The 21,145-nt window shown below is 42.9% G+C and overlaps 1 protein-coding gene across 4 annotated transcripts in view; it reads left to right on the top strand.

Annotated features, from left to right (window-relative positions):
• The first annotated feature begins 3,446 nt into the window (after positions 1-3,446).
• The window catches only part of E(z) (histone-lysine N-methyltransferase E(z)), a 32,715-nt gene continuing 15,016 nt past the window's right edge, over positions 3,447-21,145 (top strand). For 2 of the 4 annotated variants that reach the window (XR_014700733.1, XM_084579090.1), the window contains exons 1-9: positions 3,447-3,544; positions 4,448-4,563; positions 10,424-10,552; positions 12,098-12,211; positions 13,039-13,246; positions 15,123-15,219; positions 16,020-16,183; positions 16,907-16,933; positions 20,949-21,040. Coding sequence is in view for 3 of the 4 variants with exons in the window: in XM_084579090.1 (XP_084435216.1) it covers positions 4,462-4,563; positions 10,424-10,552; positions 12,098-12,211; positions 13,039-13,246; positions 15,123-15,219; positions 16,020-16,183; positions 16,907-16,933; positions 20,949-21,040 (933 nt within the window). In the remaining variant the exon portion in view is untranslated. Of the gene's footprint in view, positions 3,545-3,670; positions 3,834-4,447; positions 4,564-10,423; positions 10,553-12,097; positions 12,212-13,038; positions 13,247-15,122; positions 15,220-16,019; positions 16,184-16,906; positions 16,934-20,948; positions 21,041-21,145 lie in introns of those variants that run through there. The other 2 variants (XM_084579091.1, XM_084579093.1) reach the window with 2 other exon arrangements.

The raw sequence follows: 21,145 nt of genomic DNA, 5'->3' as shown, positions 1-21,145 counted from the left end.
TGCATTCCTAGTCGCTTGCTCAAGGGCCCATGAGTCTTCTAAAGTAAGCTCACAGGAGACGAACGTGTACCCAGCTGGCACATGCTCAACCCACAGGCTGTGCACCGGCAACTGATTGGCATCTGGCTGAGAGCCTCCTCACTGACGCGTTCTTTTCACTTGTACGGGCTGAAAGTGGTTGTCCTCCAGCGTCTGCATAGCATGGCGTTTGGAATATTTTTCTGTGTCTGATACATTCTCATAATATGGTCTCTGTTACTGTCATGAGTAACTGTAGTTTTCTTGAGTTAGACATAACCATGCCAGCTTTCAATTGCATATGTTTCACAAAAACGCAGTTATTGAGAACTCGCGTGTGTGCACGTTGCCTTCTTTGCCCCAGTACCCCATGCTCTGGGTTTGTCTGTACACGGACTGTGTGTCTTCGCACGTAGCTCGCTTCAGGTCTAATACAAACCATAGAATTGCTACTACATGTTTACAAACACCTGCAGCTCCAGCCCGGCAGTTGCAGGTTCCTTCGTCCACAGTTCCATTTGACGAGAGCACAGCAGCAGTGTTATATAATTTTGCCAAAGAGAATGATGCCTCCACTGTTGCTTTAAGAAAAGTGGATCTGTCAGCCTTGCAAATAAGAACATTGTGCACCTTCTCTGCTTTGAACATCCTGTATCCGCTTACAGTATGCTTCTGAGCACCACGTGAATTCTGATGTGCCAAGATTCCTTGCTCTGAGAACCCATCTGGAACGTCTTTTAACTGTTTTGTCCATGGCCCTTTCGGTAGCCTTGCTTGGAGAGGAAGTGCATTATGAATGGCTTGCAGTGGTACCTGCAACATGGGTATAAGCAAGTGTCAAAATGTTTTCTTTGGCACTCCACATATAAACAGAGCATGGAAGCATACACAGCTGATCATGGCATCACCAATGCGATCTTGAAATAAAGTATTCATTCATTGTGTCTTGGTTACTTGTGGCAAGCATGCTTGAAAAGCAACGCTGAACCCATTTCATTTACTACGCGCGGTCGTGAAGAATGTTGCACAAGGACGGCCTCGGTAAACCACCAGCTAACTAAAACTCCGAGGCCGCCCAAGTACAAGGTACTGGCGCGTCCATGTTTTTCACGTTAGCAAAATATCCGCCGCAGTTTTTTTCGACCGCGTTCGCGTTACTTGTAGCCACCGAGGCACGTTCATATTTTGGCTGCGCCTATCTGCACTCCACGGTAGTAACAAATGGACACCGCGACCGAGATAGTACGAGCCGTCAAACTCGTTGAATATGGCACAGACAGCAACTACTATTTGTATCGCAAAAATATGCTCAGCTACACACAATGTAACAGTGCTTGTTGGTTCTGCTTCGCACTTGCTGCGTGCTATTCGAACAACACTATAGGCAAGAAAATGCGCTCGCACAAGCTAAGCACCAACTCAACTACTACTTTCTTCCAAGATGTACTCATTGAACGAATGCGCTGTCCGTTTCTTTCGACGATATACTTGTTTCAGACTCGTCCGTAGACTAAATAGCACGCTATAACCAAAAGATTGAATGGGCAGTGCGCGATAACGACGTATTTTGCTAAAATATAGCGCGTACATTCTCACAAGACTATGTCGCACTGTTGCAACAAACATGAATGCGTACGCTACGTACTACGCCTGCCGCCGGGACAGCCGCAGAAACTTTGAAGGTTCGCGACGGGCGACCAGTAAATAAATGCACTGTTAGCGCGCGCTTACCAGCAAAACACGCCTGCTAGCCGTAGGATCGCGCTCGTGCCTTCTGAAGCATAGCTAAAACTATACACTGGCACATGTGCGCGCTTCACGAGCGCTCACGTGCGAAAATACTCGCTTCGCGCTCGTAGCGTCGGCTGCAAAACCACAAAAAAAGTTGTACGGCAATGCAAAGATCACTTGCGCGGCGCAAGCATGCTACAAAAGCATTGCTAGCATCCCAAAAAAAAGTTTTGTTTACCTGCTTTTGCGCGACGTCCATGTCGAACCACTCCTGCGCCGGATCCTGCCCGGCAAGCCACGCTCACAATTCCCAGCCTGCTTTGCGGCGGTCGCGTAGGGGGCGCGCGCAACTTTCCGAAATGGTCCATTGTTCCTAAACCATTTAGGCCAGTTACGATTTTCGCCTGGTAGTCATGCGCGTGTGTTTGTCGGCTCTCCTGCCGTATTGCAGGTGTAAATTTAGACTCCAAGAGCACAGCTGTCAACTTTTTAGGGTAGATGCATGCTGTGGCGCGCGGATCTTGCACTGTCTGCTGCGTCGTTCTGCTAAAGCATCGCATGTGCACGCTGACTGTCCCGGTGATATCTGTCCCGTTCGATGCGATATAAAGGCGGTTGTGTATGTGCAAGTGATCACGCTTACTCAATGATAACTTCATAAACATGCTACTTTCAATTCCCTTGCTGGAGAACCTTTCGAACTGCTGCGCGCCCTTGTGCTCCCGGTACGTGTATGCACGCAGCCTAACTGCAAGCGCGCTAAAGCACTAGAGGAAAGCGAGGATTACTAATCCGTCGCACGTTACTATAATTAGCTCTTGCTAGCTTTTCCCTGTGACTGTGGGTACCAGACCAGGTGCTGCAGACATACCGCTGCGCGTCGGGCTAAAATGATCGGGATACAGAACAGTGCGACGCTCGTTCGTGCCTGCTTTGCGGATAGTCAGTCCCAATTGCCCGCTTTCATCCGACGTTTTAGTAGAATATTACGCTGTACGCGCTTGGGCACCAATGGGCTTTCCCTTATGGGGCTGGGACGGGACAGGTATATGTCACCGCCGCTTGCGGCGGGGGCTTGCCTGCCACCGAACTTTTATCTGTTGTAGGCCGTCATTGCACGCCGCCACCGTGGACGACGGCTGTTGTTGCGGCGCGCGTCTTTCTCTCCCTTTTCTTTCATCTCTATTTTCTCACTTCTGTCCGCACGATAGCGGAGGTGGCTCAGCTACAGAGCCAGTAGTAGGCCCGTGCATGCATTTTCTTTTCTTTCTTCCTTCAGCCACATGCAACAAACAACAACCAGGGTGTGGCTGGAATACTTTTCGCTTCAAAAAATAAAAGCAAAAGGAAAGTGTCGTTCGGGCATGAATTCAAACTGCGAAAACACTGCTCGCAGACGGAAGCAAAGCGGTGGAAATCGCTGACTGGTCACGTATGGTCACGTCTACAGTATGCTAGAATCATGGCTAGAGATCGCGATAGTGCTTCACGATTTTGTCTGTCGTGTGACTCTACCACACGTCAACTTTGGTATGCGACGACCGGCAGCGTGCCCTAAAAGATTGGCGTCGCGCCCGCAACCAAAAAAATGGCGAACAGCGCTCGTGCGATGATGTTATAGTGGTTATAGTGCCTAGAATAGGCACTGTAATGACGTGATGTGGTGCGATGACGTCATGTGAAATGAACCAAGGCTTCTTGCGCTTCGTGCGTTTGAAGCCGACCTGAGCCGCAGTCAACCACAGCCAAAGTCAATGGGTCGCACTCTCGCGCGGTCTAACATAGTTAAACTTCGGTGAGTATTGTGCACGGCTTATCTTTTTTTTATCGGCTTAAAGATGCGCTGCAGGGACTGATGATACGGTTGTATGTAAACGCCAGCAATATCCATGTTTAGCTCTTTCTATTGCGTTCGGGGATAGCTTGATTAGACGTCGACGTATCGCAGACTTTGGCAGAACAATGACCACATGAAGTTCATTGATCTCGCAGCTTTAATAGAACGTAGCGGTGCTAGCGGAGGATGTCTCGATAGTCTAGTTCTCTGGTATACTACCTTAGTTGATTTGTGTACTTGTAAACAGGTTGGTTCCGCTGCTTTTGTTTTTAATAGGTGATTGCAAAGCTCGGTAGGTAAAGCTGGGCTTTCGTGGGTATAAGCAGAAGGAGAAAATAGCCTTCTCCAGCGGCTTACAAAACTACTGTTGAAGTATTACAGAACGTCGGCGTAATATGAGAGTATAAAATACTGCTAAAGGTTGATAATGTTTTAGTGCTACCTCTGCGATTTACGGACTGTGCATTATTTTGCAGTAGGCTTTCTTTTTATACCGTTGCACAGCAGGCATTAAGAGATGGATTCAACTATTTTTGGCCCGCTTATTCTGGCACAGTTGCGTTTTCTGATGTTTAATTAGGACAAAATTTTATTTTGGTTTTGCCAACATGCGTTGTGATACAGGAAATTAGCTTAATAACCATAGTGGAGATAGCTTTGCACAGTGATTTAGGTCGTTAAAGGATAATGGGCAGTAACTATGACTCCCAAAGAAAGACGTCTTGGATGATTTTATAGTAAAGTGTGCCTGGCTGTTATATTTTTTATATTCTTGTTTTACATCTAATGTGTGCATGGCCATTTCCTGTCAAAAAAACTTGTATGTATTCAATTTTATGACAGTTTGTCGTTTTTTTGCAGGATATCTGTTCATTATGGATGTAAGCAAGGTGAGCCCGGAATGGAGGAAGCGCGTGCGTTCCGAATACATGCGACTCAGGCAAATCAAGCGCTTCAAGAGGCACGATGAAGTCATGGTATGTATCCTGCAGTGGGACTTCTTCCTGTCACTGTTACATTTAAAAAGTAATAACAGCGGTATCAAACAACATCACATCTAGATACCTTTGCAGGAAAAATATAGGCACCATCATCCAACAGTGCCATGTCCTGCTTGCGGCCAAATTGGTTTAAAGCATTCGCCTTCTTTTGAGCTCGTGACTACCGGCTCACTTGGAGGAAGGCACACTTATGATGAGCTTGGAAGACGAGGACCGACAAGCACGGACTCACACATAAAAGCATTAATCCCTCCGGTTGTAGCCCTTTACCGCGCCACTCCCAGTCTCCATAGTTTCACTGCATTTTATCAGTCTCTTCTCCTTTGCTGGCACACTTGTATTTCTAACCGGACTCTTGGAACATACATGGTGCTAGTCGACGTGCCGCCTGTAGGAAACACATAGTTGTCCGTGTCAGAGTTGTAGGTGGTGCCTACTGGTAGCCAGAAAGGATGCGAGGCCCTACACGTTTAATCACTGGTCTATGCTACGTTCAGCACTATAGCGTTAAGGTCCTGTTCTCTGGAAAATTCATCGTTGTCATGGTTGACATCAGTGTTGTAAGAGAAAAATCGCGAAACAGTGTTCGTTTTTCGGTGGCAAAAAGATCTGGCAATAACAGGGCGCTGGACAAGAAGGTTTGTGCAGGCACACACAAGTGCATATTCTCCGGGCTTGCAGCTGATTTATTTCAGGCTCATCCACATACTTAATTATCTCATGCAAGCATACATGCTAAAGAAATTAATAGTGTCACAATCCCTTGACAGGAAACGCCACTCCTTGTTTGCGATTAGCATGGATGGGTCGCTTTTGCAGAACTGTTCATTCTTTTTTATATAGAATGTTTCAAGCAGCTTGCCTTGTGCCTCAACTTCCTTCTGCCAATAATAATAGTACAGTGAAACAAAGGTGAACAGTTTGTGCACTCTTTCATATGCAAAGCAAGGTTGCTGTACCAAACTGCACCGTCCTGCCGTGTTCTCTGAAGGGTTTGTTCAAGCACTGTACGGTCTACCCGGTATACACCTTCCCACAATAAAAGGGGGTTGAATACACAACCCCCTGCCTCACACTTCTTTAACTTTGTTTGGTGCTTGGTTTCGTGGTCTTGCTCTCGTCCGTGCCCAAAGATATGGGTGTAAAGACCAGAAAGCTTGCAGGGAGTTGAAAACACCATATTCTTATTAAATTATTGGGGCACCTTTTTCAGCTGGTGGGAAATGTTATGGAAGTACTGGATCACTCCAGTGCTTCTTGTTGCTTGTAATGGGTTTGCAAAACTGACATCTTCATCATCATTTATTGAACCCTTAAGAACCTTGACAGAGGGCTTCTTCATTTTTCTCGCTAAGTTTCCCCTACAGCAAACAGCAATGAGGAAAGAAAACCGGAAGCTTTCAGCTGGTTAGCCTGCTCAGCAAGACTTTGCTGCTTAGCATGCAGGCAAGTCTTTTATTTTTTCAGCGTGTTCATGAAACACAACTTCGCAACGCTGCACTTAACCAACTTGGGGCGGACTGATTCTATCCAGCTATCCAAGCTTCCAGTTATCCAAGGCAAAGTGCCTTTTGAGATGTGGGAGCATGCTCTCAGTACATGTGCTGATCGGATCTAGAAACCCCCATGGTCTTGTTAGTTGATAACTGTTATGGCAAAAACCATGTTCTCGGAATATGCACTAAAAGCCTTTAAAATCTGGTCTGCAACAGGGATTAGCTTGTTGGTTGATGATAAATTGTGAGATAATTAAAAACTTTTCAACATATCTAAAAACTCTGATAACATGTATGTCATGTAGTGATTCCTGCAGCGCTGAATCGAATCTTTTCAAAAGCATGTTGCAGAGGATAGGGACAGCACTTGAAACGATAGAAATGCCTTGTTTTTTTTTTGTTGTTTTTTTTCCAACAAAGATTTCACCATTTTGTACAGTGTTGGACCTTAGATACACCCTAACAAGTTTTAGGAACAGTTTCAGTGCTGTTATTCTCAATGCTTCTAAAAGCTCATTGTAGGGTAGCGAATAAAACTCCCCTGCAAAATCAGTCTGGAAAGCAGCATTGGCATCAACAACTCAGTTACAAAGGCTCTGCCATGGACAAGGAGCTCTGTACTGCAAAGGGATCCTACGGCTTGAGTCCATTGAAGACATGTTGCACATCCTCTTCGGTCACAGTGGCCCTAAATGGACAGCCAGGCTTGTAGGTCTTGCCAGTGAAGGAGGCATGGAAGACATTCTGTAGGCACTTGCGGATCCCGTTCTCTAGTTTTTCATAATTTATGCGAAAATACGGAGAATGTGTGCGCCTTGTTCCAGTCCAGCATCCCTGTTTTCCGCTGTTTTTTGTTTTTTGCCAGAAAAGTCACAGGCACGGCTTTGGCGACCGATAGTTGGCAGGTGACATGGCCAGGCACTGTTAGGCAGGTTGTGGAATGTCACGAGTTCACATGACATGGCCATGGGGCCAGGAGCTGGCAGCTCAAGTTGCTGCTTTGAGCGGTGAGGGTGAGATCAGAATTAAACCATCCGGGACCCTCAGATCCCTGGTCAGGCGTGCTACTAGTACACCACATAGGTATGTTTGTGCAGCTTGGTTAAGGTGAGGCATTATGCCTGTGTTGGGTGGTCTCTCACAAAATGTGGTAGCTTATGACTGTATGCTAGTGAATGTGAATGAGATAATAGAGGCACAGGTTAAGGGATTAGTAATCAAGTGGGTGACAAAATGCTCATAAGTGAACTATGATGTGCAAGGAAAGCTGCCAGTGGTAATCATTAGCGCTGTTGCTTTATACCCTTAAAATTGAAACCTTTACGGCTGATGCTCGCATATGTGCATGTAACTTTTCAGTTTTCTGCAGAATGGCTGGCTCTGTTTTCACGATGTGAATGATGCTGGCTACACTTTGAATCACTGCTGGGCAATATGGCACAGCAATAATTTGCCTAGTAAGAAGAAGAACTTTTTTTTAAACAGGAAATAAAGATGGGCATCGGGAAGTTCTGTGTCACATCTTGCAAGTGACGTGGTGGAATGTTTTATTAAATATGGTGAAACCGAGTTTTCATTGCAGATACAGCTTTGGATGAATAAAAAAATAATGAATTGGCCATGAATGTGTTTTACAGAAGACTAAGGCTAGAGCTTTGCAATTGTGAAATTGTGTGGTCTGCATGAATCCCTAAAGTCGCAGAGTCGTTCGTGTTGTTTTTGTGAGATCAGAAGTGCTAATTATTCACCTGGACATTTCCTGCCTTTCCTTGATAGTTAAACATATGTGCCTGAAAGGATTAGCAGTGCTACGATGTCTAGAAATTTTTCAGCTTCAGTGGCTGTCTTTGTTCTCAGTGCTTCCATGTTCCGCTACCCACCACACTGTTTGTTGCATATCTTACTTTTATTGCTTGCGTTACAAGTTTGAATGCTTTAGTTAATTAAGTACTAATGCTTTTGGCATTATGTGCACACGCATAACTATATACTGTCCTTTTATGCAGGCATTTGAAAATGCGTGCTGCTGATTGAAATGGATGCTGAGGACAGCTCCATCCAATTATTGTTCTCTTTAAAATTTATCTTGGTGGCTCTGTCTGGCTACATTGGCTCTTGTCTGTCAGCAAGAGATGCTTCTATTCCTGCAAAAATATAATTTAATAATCAAAGAAATTTTCCCCGCCTCTTGATTCAAGCTTCTGTTGTTACGATCAAAAAGCATTGAAGGGATGATTGATTGAGGGCAAATAACTGTATAGCCTATATTTGAGGATCCATATGCAAGGAAGCTGTCTTGACAGCACTGCAGTGAAGTTGTGGAAATGGCGTACATATTTCATTTCTTGAGCTTCTCTAGCTGATCACCATCAGACATACATTATGTTCTGCTGTCGAGAAAAATATGAAAATTTGCGTGTGAACATTTAGAAACTTAGATCAACTATTTAACAAAAACACCATGATTGGCCCTAGAACTTCAGCATTTATGCATGCAACACGCCTACACACTCATATATCGCTGTACTATATTATTGTTGTTTGAAGCACATTAATGCACAGTTGACTATTTTCCTTATCATCCGAAACTGTTTTCACAATTAAAAATTAGCTACAGTGTCCTGTACTAAAACATTTCACACTTTTAGAGAAAAGGAAGTGACAGCACCTCAGAGCGGCTTCTAGGTGCATTGCAGCGCTTCGAGACGTCCATCTTTATTTCTCGCTTTGGAAAATTGAATACTTTTTCTGGACACAAAATGTTCTTGCCTTTCTGTCGAGTAGGAACATGTAGTTCTGTCAGCATCCATACTTCTTTAAAAACAGCGCTAAACGCATCAAAACATTTTTTCTTTTTCACTGTTTTGCACAATCTATGATGTCTGCTGTGAATGATTATAAGAGGGCTAGTTTCCATAAAAAAGGTGTGGTCTTTATCATTAGAGTGCAGTAACCCATCATTACAGGCTAACTTAGATTTGTGTTTGCTGTCCAGGAAGCAGACACACCATATTTTTGGTCATGTGTTTCCCTCTTTGAAACAATGCATAGTACTTGAATTGCAAAGTGGAGTTTGCCTCCGTTGTCAAATAATATACATCTGAATTTCTTCTTTCATGCTATTCAGATTTCGGTTTCAACTACCAATCAAAGTTGGCTTTACGTGAGGCAAGGAAACTGGGATTTAATGACTGCTTGGTTGCTTTAATTCCCACGGCAAGTTGGCCACTTCTAAAATCTAGAAGAGGGTGGTTGAGAAATGCGAGCCGACCTTGAAAGCAGGCTGCTATATATAACATCGTAGTTTTCATTTTTTGGGGGCCTCATGTATACCTTAAGTCTGTGTTTATATCATCGCCACACCTCAACCATTGAAACCAAAACTAAATAAGGATGAGAAAAGAAATTCAGTATAAAATTACTTACCAGGCACAGGCAGACTTTGCATTGCAGTTTATGCTTGCTAATGTTTTACACTTTACAATTAGCTAACGCAACCAACATTTGGTGTCTGCCGTCTCAAGCAACGAGTATATTTTGACGTCTTGGTTTTTTTGTGGGGTTGATGAGTGTTCCTGGACATTGTGTTCGAAGCAGAGCTAGCTTGGGTTCCTAAGGGAATGTGTGTCCGCACCTCATCATTGTGTATACTGTAAGTCCCGTCACTGTGCTGATGTTTCTACACTGAGTCAGTGTGCCTTGTGCATTTCTCACTTATGGTTCTAGTAACAACTCAGTTTCTAAGATTCTGGTAATAGCATACCTCCTTGAGGCGCTTCTTGTGTGTTGCAGCTAGATATGCTCAAATAACCTCTTTCATTGTACCTGTGTGACAGCGTAGCACAGTTGAAAATCGTTATGCAATGTTTTTGAGGCAGATTGTGATGGCTGCTACTTTCTGAGCTTGCATAGGTGCATGTGTGTGTTTGTTTTTATGCGCAGTTACTGTAATGTATCCATATTCTTGTATGTACAGTCTTTACAGCTGCATTCTGTTGTTCAAATCAGCAGATGCAAAACTAAGCACTCATGACTTCATTACCACAGGGCTGTAATGTCGGTTTCTTCCGAACCTAAGCTTTGGCATAGGGCTTGCATGTGCCTAGAATACTACTGTGTATGAAGGCTTCATCTGTGTAGCTTTCGAGTTGATCTATGTAGCTTTCGAGTTGTTGTTTTTTTTCCACAAAAACATCCACTGGAGCCTGTTGCCCATGCTGAGCGTTAACAAAGGAAAAAACGTCAGTGGGCTACTGTTGTCTGCATTATGTTATTCTTTGTTTAACCAACGTATCTGCTATGAGTCCAGTATTCTTTTTCTCCCCTTATTTATGTCACAGGCAGCATATATGACCAACAGACGGTTTATCATCGAGACAGCTGCGTTGCTGCAAAAACAACAGACTGACACCAAGGCTGTTGCTGTGTTTCCCACGGACGTGCCTGTTCATGTTCCTGCCATGAAAAAGGTATTGCAATGTTCGCTGTTGAACCACTGACATCCGTGGCCGGCAATCCACCAACCACTCAGGTGGTTCGGAAATATCTGCTTTCGACAGTGTTTAATAGGTGGCAGCACGGTCTATATTGTACGCTTTTACTTTTCTTTTTTTTTGCTTGATATGTTTTCCACTTTATTGACATAGTTGTTCGTGTCTGAGACAGGGGTACTCTTTTTTTTCTGAAACAGAAAAAGCCCACGTTCCCGTCATTTGCAAATCATGGGGTTGCAAAAAGATCGTGATTTGATGGAGGAACAAATTCTTGAACTTCTGTTAAACAGTGATGCCGAGGGTGACATCTTCAGGAATAAGGATGCTGCTTTCTGTGATGGGTAATAAAAAAAGTGTGAATGGTGGCAGTAATAACAAATAGAAATGGTGTTTGGTGAAATGTAATTCAGTAGAGCCTTTTGGCAGGCTTGTTTGTGAAATTCGTTCATCTTCAAAACTGTGCGAATAAAACAAGAATCAGAACAGAGACACATGACACACGAAGCGCTTTGTGTGTGATATGTCTTCACTCTGTCCTTGTTTTATTCGTGCAGTTTTGAATATGAGCAAAATATAAGTAGAACTCCTTATGCTTCACATGCCTGTATGTTTGAATTACTTTTATATTAGCAAACATTCTTGACTGTTTTGATGTAGTACATAATTGTGAACCAAGAAAAGCAAGGTTCATTTTCCTGTGACAGAATTTACGCCGGGTTTTATACAGTGCACCATACTGAAAATGGCACTGAAATCGTTGCGCAGAGGCCAAGGAGTTACTAATAGCTTTTAGCCCGGTATGATGGCTTAGATCATCTGCGGATAAGCTGACCCTTCTCATTTTTTTTTCTGGAAGCTTTTGAATGAACCTTTCCTCTATATTGCACCCAAAACCTACAGCTAGTTTGTAAACGGTAGCTCAACTCTTATTAGTACCTCGAGACGTGGGATGCAGTAAGGCTATGGTAGCATAGGTTTCCCCCCACCACCCCTAGAGGTACTGCTACCATGGCTGGAGAATTTTTTGCAGCTGCATCTTGCAAAACAGAGAATTAGTGGCTGACATCAAACATAACTGTCCACTTCCATGCTCACTAGAAAACTGGTGGTGTTTTTGAGGTTTAACATTCCAAATCGGCTCAGGCTATGAGAGACTCCAATAAGAGTAACTAAAAAACTGTCATTGTTGTCCTAGAGAAAAGAAAATAAATAGATAAAAGCTCCTGCACGACTGCAAAGTTTGTGTGAAATGTTTATAGCTATATTGCTATGCTTGGGTTGATGTTAACGAGTAATGTTTCTCTCATTACAAATTTATGCTATGCTAGAGGATTCCCGTAAAACGTTGGACTAGCATTTAACATTTGCATTGTGGTCCATGTGATTTTTTTGCAGTCATAGCAAGGGGGGAGGGGGTGTTATCCTATTGGCTGAGGGCATTGCAAGGAACCTGGTAATCACCCTTGGTTCCTCGGGAAAGTGCTGTGGCCGATATGAGTCGACTGTTTTCTTTTGTTGAAGTGTGAAGTTGAGATGGCGGATGGAACCAAGCAGCCTGCACCAATGCGCATCATGTATGCCATCAATCCCATACCAACCATGTACACGTGGGCACCAACTCAACAGAATTTTATGGTACGTAACCTTTGTTTTTGTGCTTCTGACGTGTATGTGTGTGCGCAGAATGTCGTTCACTTCGGTATGTGTATGTAGCTGTGACAGGTAACTTTTCCATGGGCTTCTGTGATGGTAATGCAGATTTCAAGGGCCTGCTTTCCCCTCCCCTTCCCCCTGCTCAAAATAGCATCCTTACAATTTGCGATTGCGCAAGGGTTGCTCACATGTGCATTATGAAAAATCGGCATTGGAGAAATTCAAATGAGCATATTCAGATGATTGTTGGGCAACCTTACAAGCAACTTCTTTGTAAATTCCCCCTTTTTTTATTTTTAAAGGTAAGGTGGGACATTTTTAATGCAAAAAATATATCTATACAAGCTACATTTATTTAGTAATGATTAGGTAAAACTTGTTTTTGTTTACATGGCTGTCACAAAATACTGGGAGCTTGTAGCCTATCACACAGACACTGTAACAGTGATAATGGCGGCGCGGGGCTGTCATGCAGTTGTTCCAGAAATGTCTGCTGCTCTTGTGAATTTCATGAACTGCACTGTATGCCTGCCTGCCCCCTTGTCCTTCCCCGTACCCGTAGGAGGTACCACTGCAGTGCCTTCATGCGCCAGGCCTATCTCTAATTTAACATGGGTGCCTTTCCTCTACGGGCTCTTACTTTCAAACAAGGCCACAGGATAGTTCCCAACTTACCCACGGGAGTTCTTCAGAAGTGCTCCTAGAGCTATCATTGTAATGCAGGGCAGCAGTGATCAACATTATAGGAGCTTCATTGTAGTTTCCTGCTAGAAAAAGAAAAAAATGTGGTTTGTGTTGTGATGGCGTAGGTGGAGGATGAGACCGTGCTGCACAATATTCCCTACATGGGGGATGAGATCCTCGACCAGGACGGCACGTTCATCGAGGAATTGCTCAAGAACTACGACGGCAAGGTGCACGGGGACCGAGATGCGGGTTCGGTGAACGATGAGCTTTTCCTTGAACTGGTTCATGCACTGATGTCCTATGACGATGAGCCAGGAAGCAGCAGTCAGGGTGAGCACTTGATCGACATTTATTGAAGCAGGCTTCAAATGTTAGCCGCCAGAAGATGCAGGAGGCTTGCTGGATGATTGACGTGTGCAAATAATAACCCTATTGACAGAATAGACTAAAATTTCTATGGTCATAATGCTACATTCGGCATCCGATAGAACAGCTGGAATGAGCTTGAACTTCGCTCAAAATTTACTGTATGCACCTCTGTATTGCACGGGTTTTTTATCATCAGTAAACAGTCGGGAACCATCAAGATCAACTCAATTTAATTTTGATGTAATCATATTTTTCCGAATAAATCTTCTGTTTTTTTTCCCCACTTATGCAATAAATGGACTAGGAATGATAAAGCCCTGTATGCTTTAGCTTTTCAATGCAAAAGCCTTACTTCACTATGTCCACAGATTTCTGTCCGTAGACCGCGCCAGCAAAATCGAGTCTGCAGCAGTTGTGAGTAATTGAGAAGTGGTAGAGGTTAATGCGTGGTGTCAATCGATAGAGGGTGACGCAATGTTACGTCCGAAAAAATAATTAGGCCAATATGTTAAGTAATTAATTACAGGCAAAAAATGTAAAAGTTGTCCGCAGCAGTCGTGAGTAATTGAGAAGTGGCAGAGGCTAACGAGTGGTGTCAATCGATAGAGAATGACGTAATGTTATATAAAAAAAAAATTAGGTCAATAAGTTAATTAGGTAATTAATTAGAGCCAAAACATGCAAAATAATGTCCGCAGCAGTTGTAGTAATTGAGAAGCGGTAGAGTAACATTAGTGAGTGGTGTCAATAAATAGAGGGTTGTGTCTGAAAAAATAATTAGGCCAAAAGGTTAATTAGGTAATTAGAGGCAAAAAATATAAAAGTAAAGGCGAAAAGGGTCTCATTGGCCAATGGCTTGGCGCCACATTTGTATGTATCAGATACTAAAATAGTTCAACTAAGGTGACATCAAGGATGTGATGTCACACAACCTGAAATCGAGCCAAGAAAGGGCATAGGAAGAGATTGGCTCGCAATTTGAAAGTACCAAAGACGAAAGCAAGTCAATTAGGGCGACGTCAAGAATGTGGCGTCACGCAACCGGAAGTAAAGCTGAAAAAGGGCATAGGAAAAGATTGGCGTGCAATTTGAAAGTACCAGACTAAAATGGGTAAACAAGAAGTGAATTAAGCAACTAGAAGCAACCACCAGCAGCATCCATGCTTTCGCATTACTCCAAATGCAGATTCTGCAGTGCTCTTTAATTTTTCTTTTATGCTCGCAGTTACAGGGTTAAGTAGCTGCAAACAAAGCTTTTGCATGTCAGTGTTATTGCCTTGAAGGAGCACTGTGGAATCAGTAATTGTGCAAATAAGTTTGAAAAGACAGTGCGGCATGACGACTAATTAAGGGACAATTTTACTACTAGTTTGCAGTTTGGGAAACCCTAGTATGCTGTTCTCCTTGTGATGTCACATTCAACCTCCAGTGATATCCTTGATCATCTGGGCTCATAAACTGCTTAATGCATTGGTGCATGGAGAGGTTCATCTACTTATGCTTCCCCCACATGCCAGCAAACATCCTGTGCTGTTCCACATTATTCTTCTTGACAAATACTACAGCAAGGCAAGAAAAATAAATGAAATCAAAGTTCCTTTCTGTGCCAATTATTTTTTGACAAACATTCGCAACTTGTTTTCTTAATGTTGAGCCAACTAACCAAAATGCAACCTTTAACTTGAGAGGGGCAGCAGGTTGGTCTCACTCTGGGGAATTCAGTTGTAGGTAGGTTTTGTTGCCAGAGATGCATATGAAGGTGACAGAATTCATTTTCATGGAGTTAGAATCATGTGTCATATCCTTTCCCTCTTTCTTTCTTTCTTTCCTTTTTAAGAAAAATACGATGACAAAGGGTCGCCATCAGAATTCATTTTCACTGCCATCTGCTCTGTGTTTCCGGACAAGCGTACCCCACAGGAACTGAAGGAAAGGTTGGTATCTCTGTCATCCGATGTATTTACACTGTGTTATGTGTTTTATTGAAAATTCACTCAACGCTGATGTCATCAAGCAGGAGACTAGTGCTCAAGAATTGTGCTACCTGGCTAATGATAGATGCTCTGGAGCAGATGAAAACACCTTAGCTAGGCTTACTTTTCTGGTAGAATTCAAACTCTGTCAAAGTGCATGTGCATTGAGCTGAGGTTTACATTGAAATTTTCAAATAAATTAAATTATTTTCACAGGCATCATGTTTAAACTTAACTTGTAGTTTTTCATATTTGCTCGATGCAGTGTAGAAAACTACTATATGTGCTAGGCATATGTGTAGTTCGTGTATTTGCAAGTTACATGTCGGTGTGCAAGTGCTTGCAGTGCCATCTCTCTTCTGCAAACTCTTTTTGGCAACCTACCTTGCATTGTTGAGTCGTTGTGACGTGCACTGTGAACCAACATGCAGTCATGGTTCAAAAGTTCAAAAACAATCCCAGTGTCGTGGATTGGTAAGCAACTCCGGTAAGCATATCCATATAAGCATAAGCATATCCGGTAAGCAACTGGTGATCTTGGCTACATCGGATGTGATTGATTCTCTCCGTGCCGGCAGGCTTTTGTTGCCTTATCCAAGCGGTATGCATTCCTAGCCTTGTTCTCACTTACAAAACCTGCTGTAACTTAGGCTTTGTAACATTATACTGCTCTGGGTCAATTCCTGGGGGTAGAAAAAAAAAGAAAAGAAAAAGAAAGCCTCTTGAAGAGGACAGCTGAGGAGAGCCTTTTCTGTTGGCAGGTACCGTGAGCTCATGGAGAAAGTGAACCCGCCCACGGTTCCATCCGAGTGCACGCCCAACATGGACGGCCCCTTTGCGCAGTCGGTACCCCGTGAGCAGAGCATGCACTCTTTCCGGACTCTGTTCTGCCGGCGCTGCTTCAAGTATGACTGCTTCCTGCACAGTGAGTGGACTCTCTTATGTAGGGCAGTGAGGCAGGTTTCCTTCTGTGCCGCATATATTTTTTCGTTGGCACGGGGTTAAAGTCAGATTGTGTGACATACTACTCCGGTTTGCTCTTATGCAGAGAATTGAATATTGAGTTTATTTTGTGGCAGTGTTATGCTTAAAAACATCTTTAGTGATGAGAGGTTTGCTTCTTTGAAGGCACCTGTTCCATTAACGCCATATGTTTCGTTAGATGTGTCCAATTTGACCTCACATTGAGTTGTTTTTGCAGTTCCAGAACAAATCTATAACATAGTAGACATGAATGTCAGTGTGTGTATTGTGTGAAAAATGATTAATGATAACAGTTGTGCTTTCAGCATCACCTGCTGTTCTTTCTTTTTTTTTCTTGTTCAGGGAAACAAATAAACAAGGTGGTGCAGCATCCTTTAGTTGTTTGCTTTGGAACATTGTGGAACACTTGTGCATAATTTTCATTTTTACTTAGCCTTTGGTATTGTTCATGTGATTCAGCAGTAGCACAGAGTTCTGGTTCACTGGAAACGTTAAAACTAAGTGGAATGTATGGTTTGTTCTGTATCTGTGAAGCTGTACAAACTTGCTGATGTACTTCAAAAGGCCGAAATCTGATTCCTGTTGTTCTCTTCTTTCCTTGGTTCCTTATTTTTCTTCTGAATTTTCTTCTTGTTTTCTTTTTCTTTTGTGTCTTACTTATTAGCAAATAGAGGGATGGATATTCCACCAGGTAAATGGAACACCACTGTTTGCCATCCACGCTTCCCTTGGGCATATCTGATTTGTCTAACGCTTACTAGACCCTCCAGCATCCCGCAGCACATTTGCCTGTATTCACCATTTACCCATCCTGCTGGTCTCAGTGGCTCAACTTTTTTATTTGGCAAAGTTCTCTTCCACTAGTTGGGCTGATCCTAAAGCTTTGAAATGGGATATCACAAAAGCTCGCATGCACGCGCATTCCAGCTCCACTGTTCAGCTTCAGTATATATAAATATATAAATATATCAAGGCATTCGTCTCACTGAAATGGCTGAGGGGTGTCAGCTTGAAGGTTTACCTAACAGTGAGAGTTCTTTTGACTATGCTTAGCCAAATTTGGTGTATATACTAGCTGTTTCAACAAAGAGTCCTCTGCTAATTTTCAAAGCTAGGCTTTCTAGACTCTTTAAAGTATAAAAACTGCTTCTGTGACATAGTACACTCAAACCTCGTGTAATGAGCACGGATATTATGAATTATTGGATGTATTGAGCCGTTTCTAATTATTTTTAGCTGACGCAATTTTTAGTTTGCATATCGAAAGCTGTTGTTTATAAAATGGATATGTAGAACTTCCTAACATCAGGCTGTGCCCGCTAAGATAGCAAGCGGCAGTCTTCACCACACTACACCAGTGACTGGTGACGATGCAGCAAGCATTTGCGCCAAGGTTTGCGCTGCTATCCTGCGCTAGTGTTCATATCTTGCACTTGACAACAGCACCACGAAGGACGCAGTGGTGGGGAGAGTTGGAAGTCACTAGGTGGCAAAAAGTATGACAGCTTTTGCTTTGGTGTAACATTATCAATGTGACATGATTTTAACCATTCTTGCTGCCCCGTCACGTGCTGGTAGTATTGTGTGCTGAAAGTGTTCAAATCTTCTTGAGTTCAAAATTGCATTCCCCCCGAACGAAATTCTCTATTTCATTAAATAAGAGTTTTTAATCAATCAGTCCAAAGCTACTTGCAAATAATGCAAAACTCTTTTCTTTTTGTAAAAATGTGCGGGGCATCAGCCTACTGATAGTTATGTAATCATTAAAGGCGGAAAATAGATACGGGCATGCGGACACCTGTGTCTAAGGACCTTGTGAATATTTTACGCATTCAATAAGTTTATACAAAGAGATTTCTAATGGATCTTGTTTTGTGATTACAAAGAACATGGCGTGTTGTCAAATGACTTTATGTTTTGTTTTCAGGACAGCTAGTTATATGTGACTAGAATTGTTAAGTGTTAATGTTAATTGTTAACCTATTTTAATGTCATATCAGTTCTTGATGGCTATACGTGCCATACAGGAAGTATGTACGTGAGAGACTTTCTTGGGCATACCTTGAACATACCTCTTTAGCTATAACCAAATCGTACAGCATATATGTTGGAATGGTAACTGAGATTTGGTTGGTAGGCTGAGCAGGATCAGTTGCCAGGGTTCATTTCAAAGTTTGCTGATCAGCCTGTCACTTCTCATCTGTTCACCCTCACAACTGATGGATACATTGAGTCTGCATTTTCATACACTTAAGAAACTGCGGTTGAATGCAGCTATATATTTGGTTGTTTTCCGGATCTTTCCAGCTTTTTAGTCTCAATGGTAGGTCTTACCACATGTGGTACAGCAATGCGAGGAAGGCGCTAGCTATCTAGGCCTTGTAAGAGCGCTGGCCTAAAATTTGTTGCTCTGTTCAAAGCAGTGGACAAAGCGAGATTTGCAAGTGGTAGTGTGAAAGGCACCGCGCCAGAATGTTCGATTGGGCTACTGCTCCCATCAAAAGACCACACCATTTTGTTGGCAAAGCAGACAGCTGTGGTGTGAACGGTCCACTAGTTCTGTCAGACGAGATAGGGTGAGGAGCTACGATGCCAAAAGATTCTGTTCTTGCCACCCACCTCTATGACATGCTGCTCAGCAAAAGGTGGCGTTCACGGTCCAGAAACGAAGCTCTCAGATGTGCTAAAAAATTGGGCTGCATTCAAAACTGCTTAGGGAAAACTGCTTCTTTTCTGGGTCTTTCATATTGCTGCAGGTGTGCAAAGTGGGCCCTCTGTGCAGCGTTGAAATTTACTGCGTAATTGCTGAGAGTGCGTACCACCCAAAGTTTTTAGAATGACAGATTTTTTTAGTATGGATGTAAGTGGCAAAAAAGAAGTTTTTGGTCTGGGAAACTTTTAGCATAGAACGATGTTATTGCATCCAGCAGTTGCCTGCTGTACCAAACACAGTGTCCTTATTTAGATGCAACTATTTTGTTATATTTTTTGCAACTTTATACTTCCAAGAAAATGTGATGTTTTGATATGTATTGTCTTTGCCCATGCTTGTACGTCACAGGGTGTGGCCTCAACAGAAGGCGTAGGACGTTGCGCTGTTCATAGGTTAAATTCCTCACAATTTTAAGCGTCCAATACTTGAAAGTGTAGAAAGAATACTGAAAAAACAGCAGACAAAGTGTGCTTATTGGGGTGCCTGTGAGCCATCAAGTGACTTTGGGATAAAAAGCTCCATTGGAAAAAAAATGCCTGAACTGACGCAGAGAGTGGTGTGCAAATATTGAAATTTTCGAATACGAATCGAATGCAACTATGGCAAAAAAAATGGCTTCGAATATTGAATCTAATATCAAATATTGGGTCAGTGGAAAAAAAAACGAAACATAAAATATTGCAGTTGTTTGTCTTCGTGCTTATTTCGGAATAACGCATAGTTTAATAAAACCTTCTTATTTCTAATTTATTAGCTGTTAATTCAGAAATGCAACGAGGACCGTGGTCGCGGCCGATGCCCATGCAAGTTAATTCGGAGGGGGATCGCCTCTAGGCACGATCAGCACAACCAGCGATCACTGAAATAGACCGCCTCGAACGTGAATTGCATGAGACAGTGGTGCCCGTGCATCAGTGCATTCTATGGCAGGCAGGATGGCAATCAAATGTTCACCATTTTCAAAATATAGCCGAGTCGCTTAGTTTCACTTTCTTTAAACTTCATACTATCCTACGTCGTTTCGCACTCTGGTAGGCACCTCGCTGTTCCATTTTCATTTTAGGATGGCATCACTGCTGCAATACCTATGCATACATCCCCCGCGTGCTTCTTCCATGGGGTATGCTGAAAGCGCTGGTCACGTGCAGTTCCACCGCAGTGCTTCATGGCGTTCACTGCGCAGTGAAACGCGACAGGGTCCTTTTGTGAAAAAGCACCACTGCCACTGCGTCACACTATGAAAGGGGCAGCGGAGGCCTTTACGATTTTGGAGCACTTCTTAAACGACCCCAACAGTGCGTACAAGTAAAGCACTTGACAAAACCAGAAAAAGCCATCATTCTCTCTTGGGTTTCGCATCAAATGCAGACAACTGTCATGCTGCATCGCGTCATTAGATAAAATTACAGGGGTGCAAACGGTTTTCAGCAGTCTTTCAACTCCATTTGATAATTTGATCATTTCTTATTGTCCATGTAAGGCTGAGCTAAGGAGAGTTTACTGTATTCGAAGGCTTTAGTGTATTCAACAGATTTTCGATATATTCTGTAATTTTTGAATATTTGCAAAATTTCAAATATTAATTTTTTTATTAATTTGGAAACATTAAATATTAGTTTTTCTAATTGAATACTAATCGAATAACAGACATATTTGATTCATGTTCGAAATTTCGAGTATTTTCACACTCACTCCTAGATGAAACCATGTCATCCCTGTCGACGTGAACCTAGATTTGAATGTTCAGCTTAAACGTGCAAGCACCGGTAAACCTGTTGAACATTGTTCATTACACTTCATAGTCATTTTGCACTGCATCATGCTTGCCCTTAGGTTTAGTTCACCTGGCTTTGCTTACATTAGCACACCTTGGGCCTTCCTTGTAACACCCTTCTAGTTGGTAGCGAATGCTATGCATGGCTATTTCCCTGGCTTAGGTAGGCAGTGCTCTCTGCTCCGCTGACACTGTTTAACTTGAGTGTGTTTCTTACAGCGTTTCACCCAGCACCAAGTCAGTACAAGCGCAAGAGCTGTGACATGAAGGTAGACACTGAGCCTTGTGGATCACACTGCTACCTGCATCTGGTGAGGCAAAGAGGCACCAAGTGGTTCTCAACATAACACTTGAACTGGTTGGCAGCACTGGTTTATGGATGTTTTAAGGCAATACAAAGGATGCAGAATGTACGG

This window comes from Amblyomma maculatum, chromosome 9 (genome assembly GCF_055883805.1).
Source record: "Amblyomma maculatum isolate TAMU_Amacu chromosome 9, ASM5588380v1, whole genome shotgun sequence".
Taxonomy (NCBI): Eukaryota; Metazoa; Arthropoda; class Arachnida; order Ixodida; family Ixodidae; genus Amblyomma; species Amblyomma maculatum.
The sequence above is the reverse complement of the archived record's forward strand: the minus strand, read 5'-3'. Positions and strand labels throughout refer to the sequence as shown.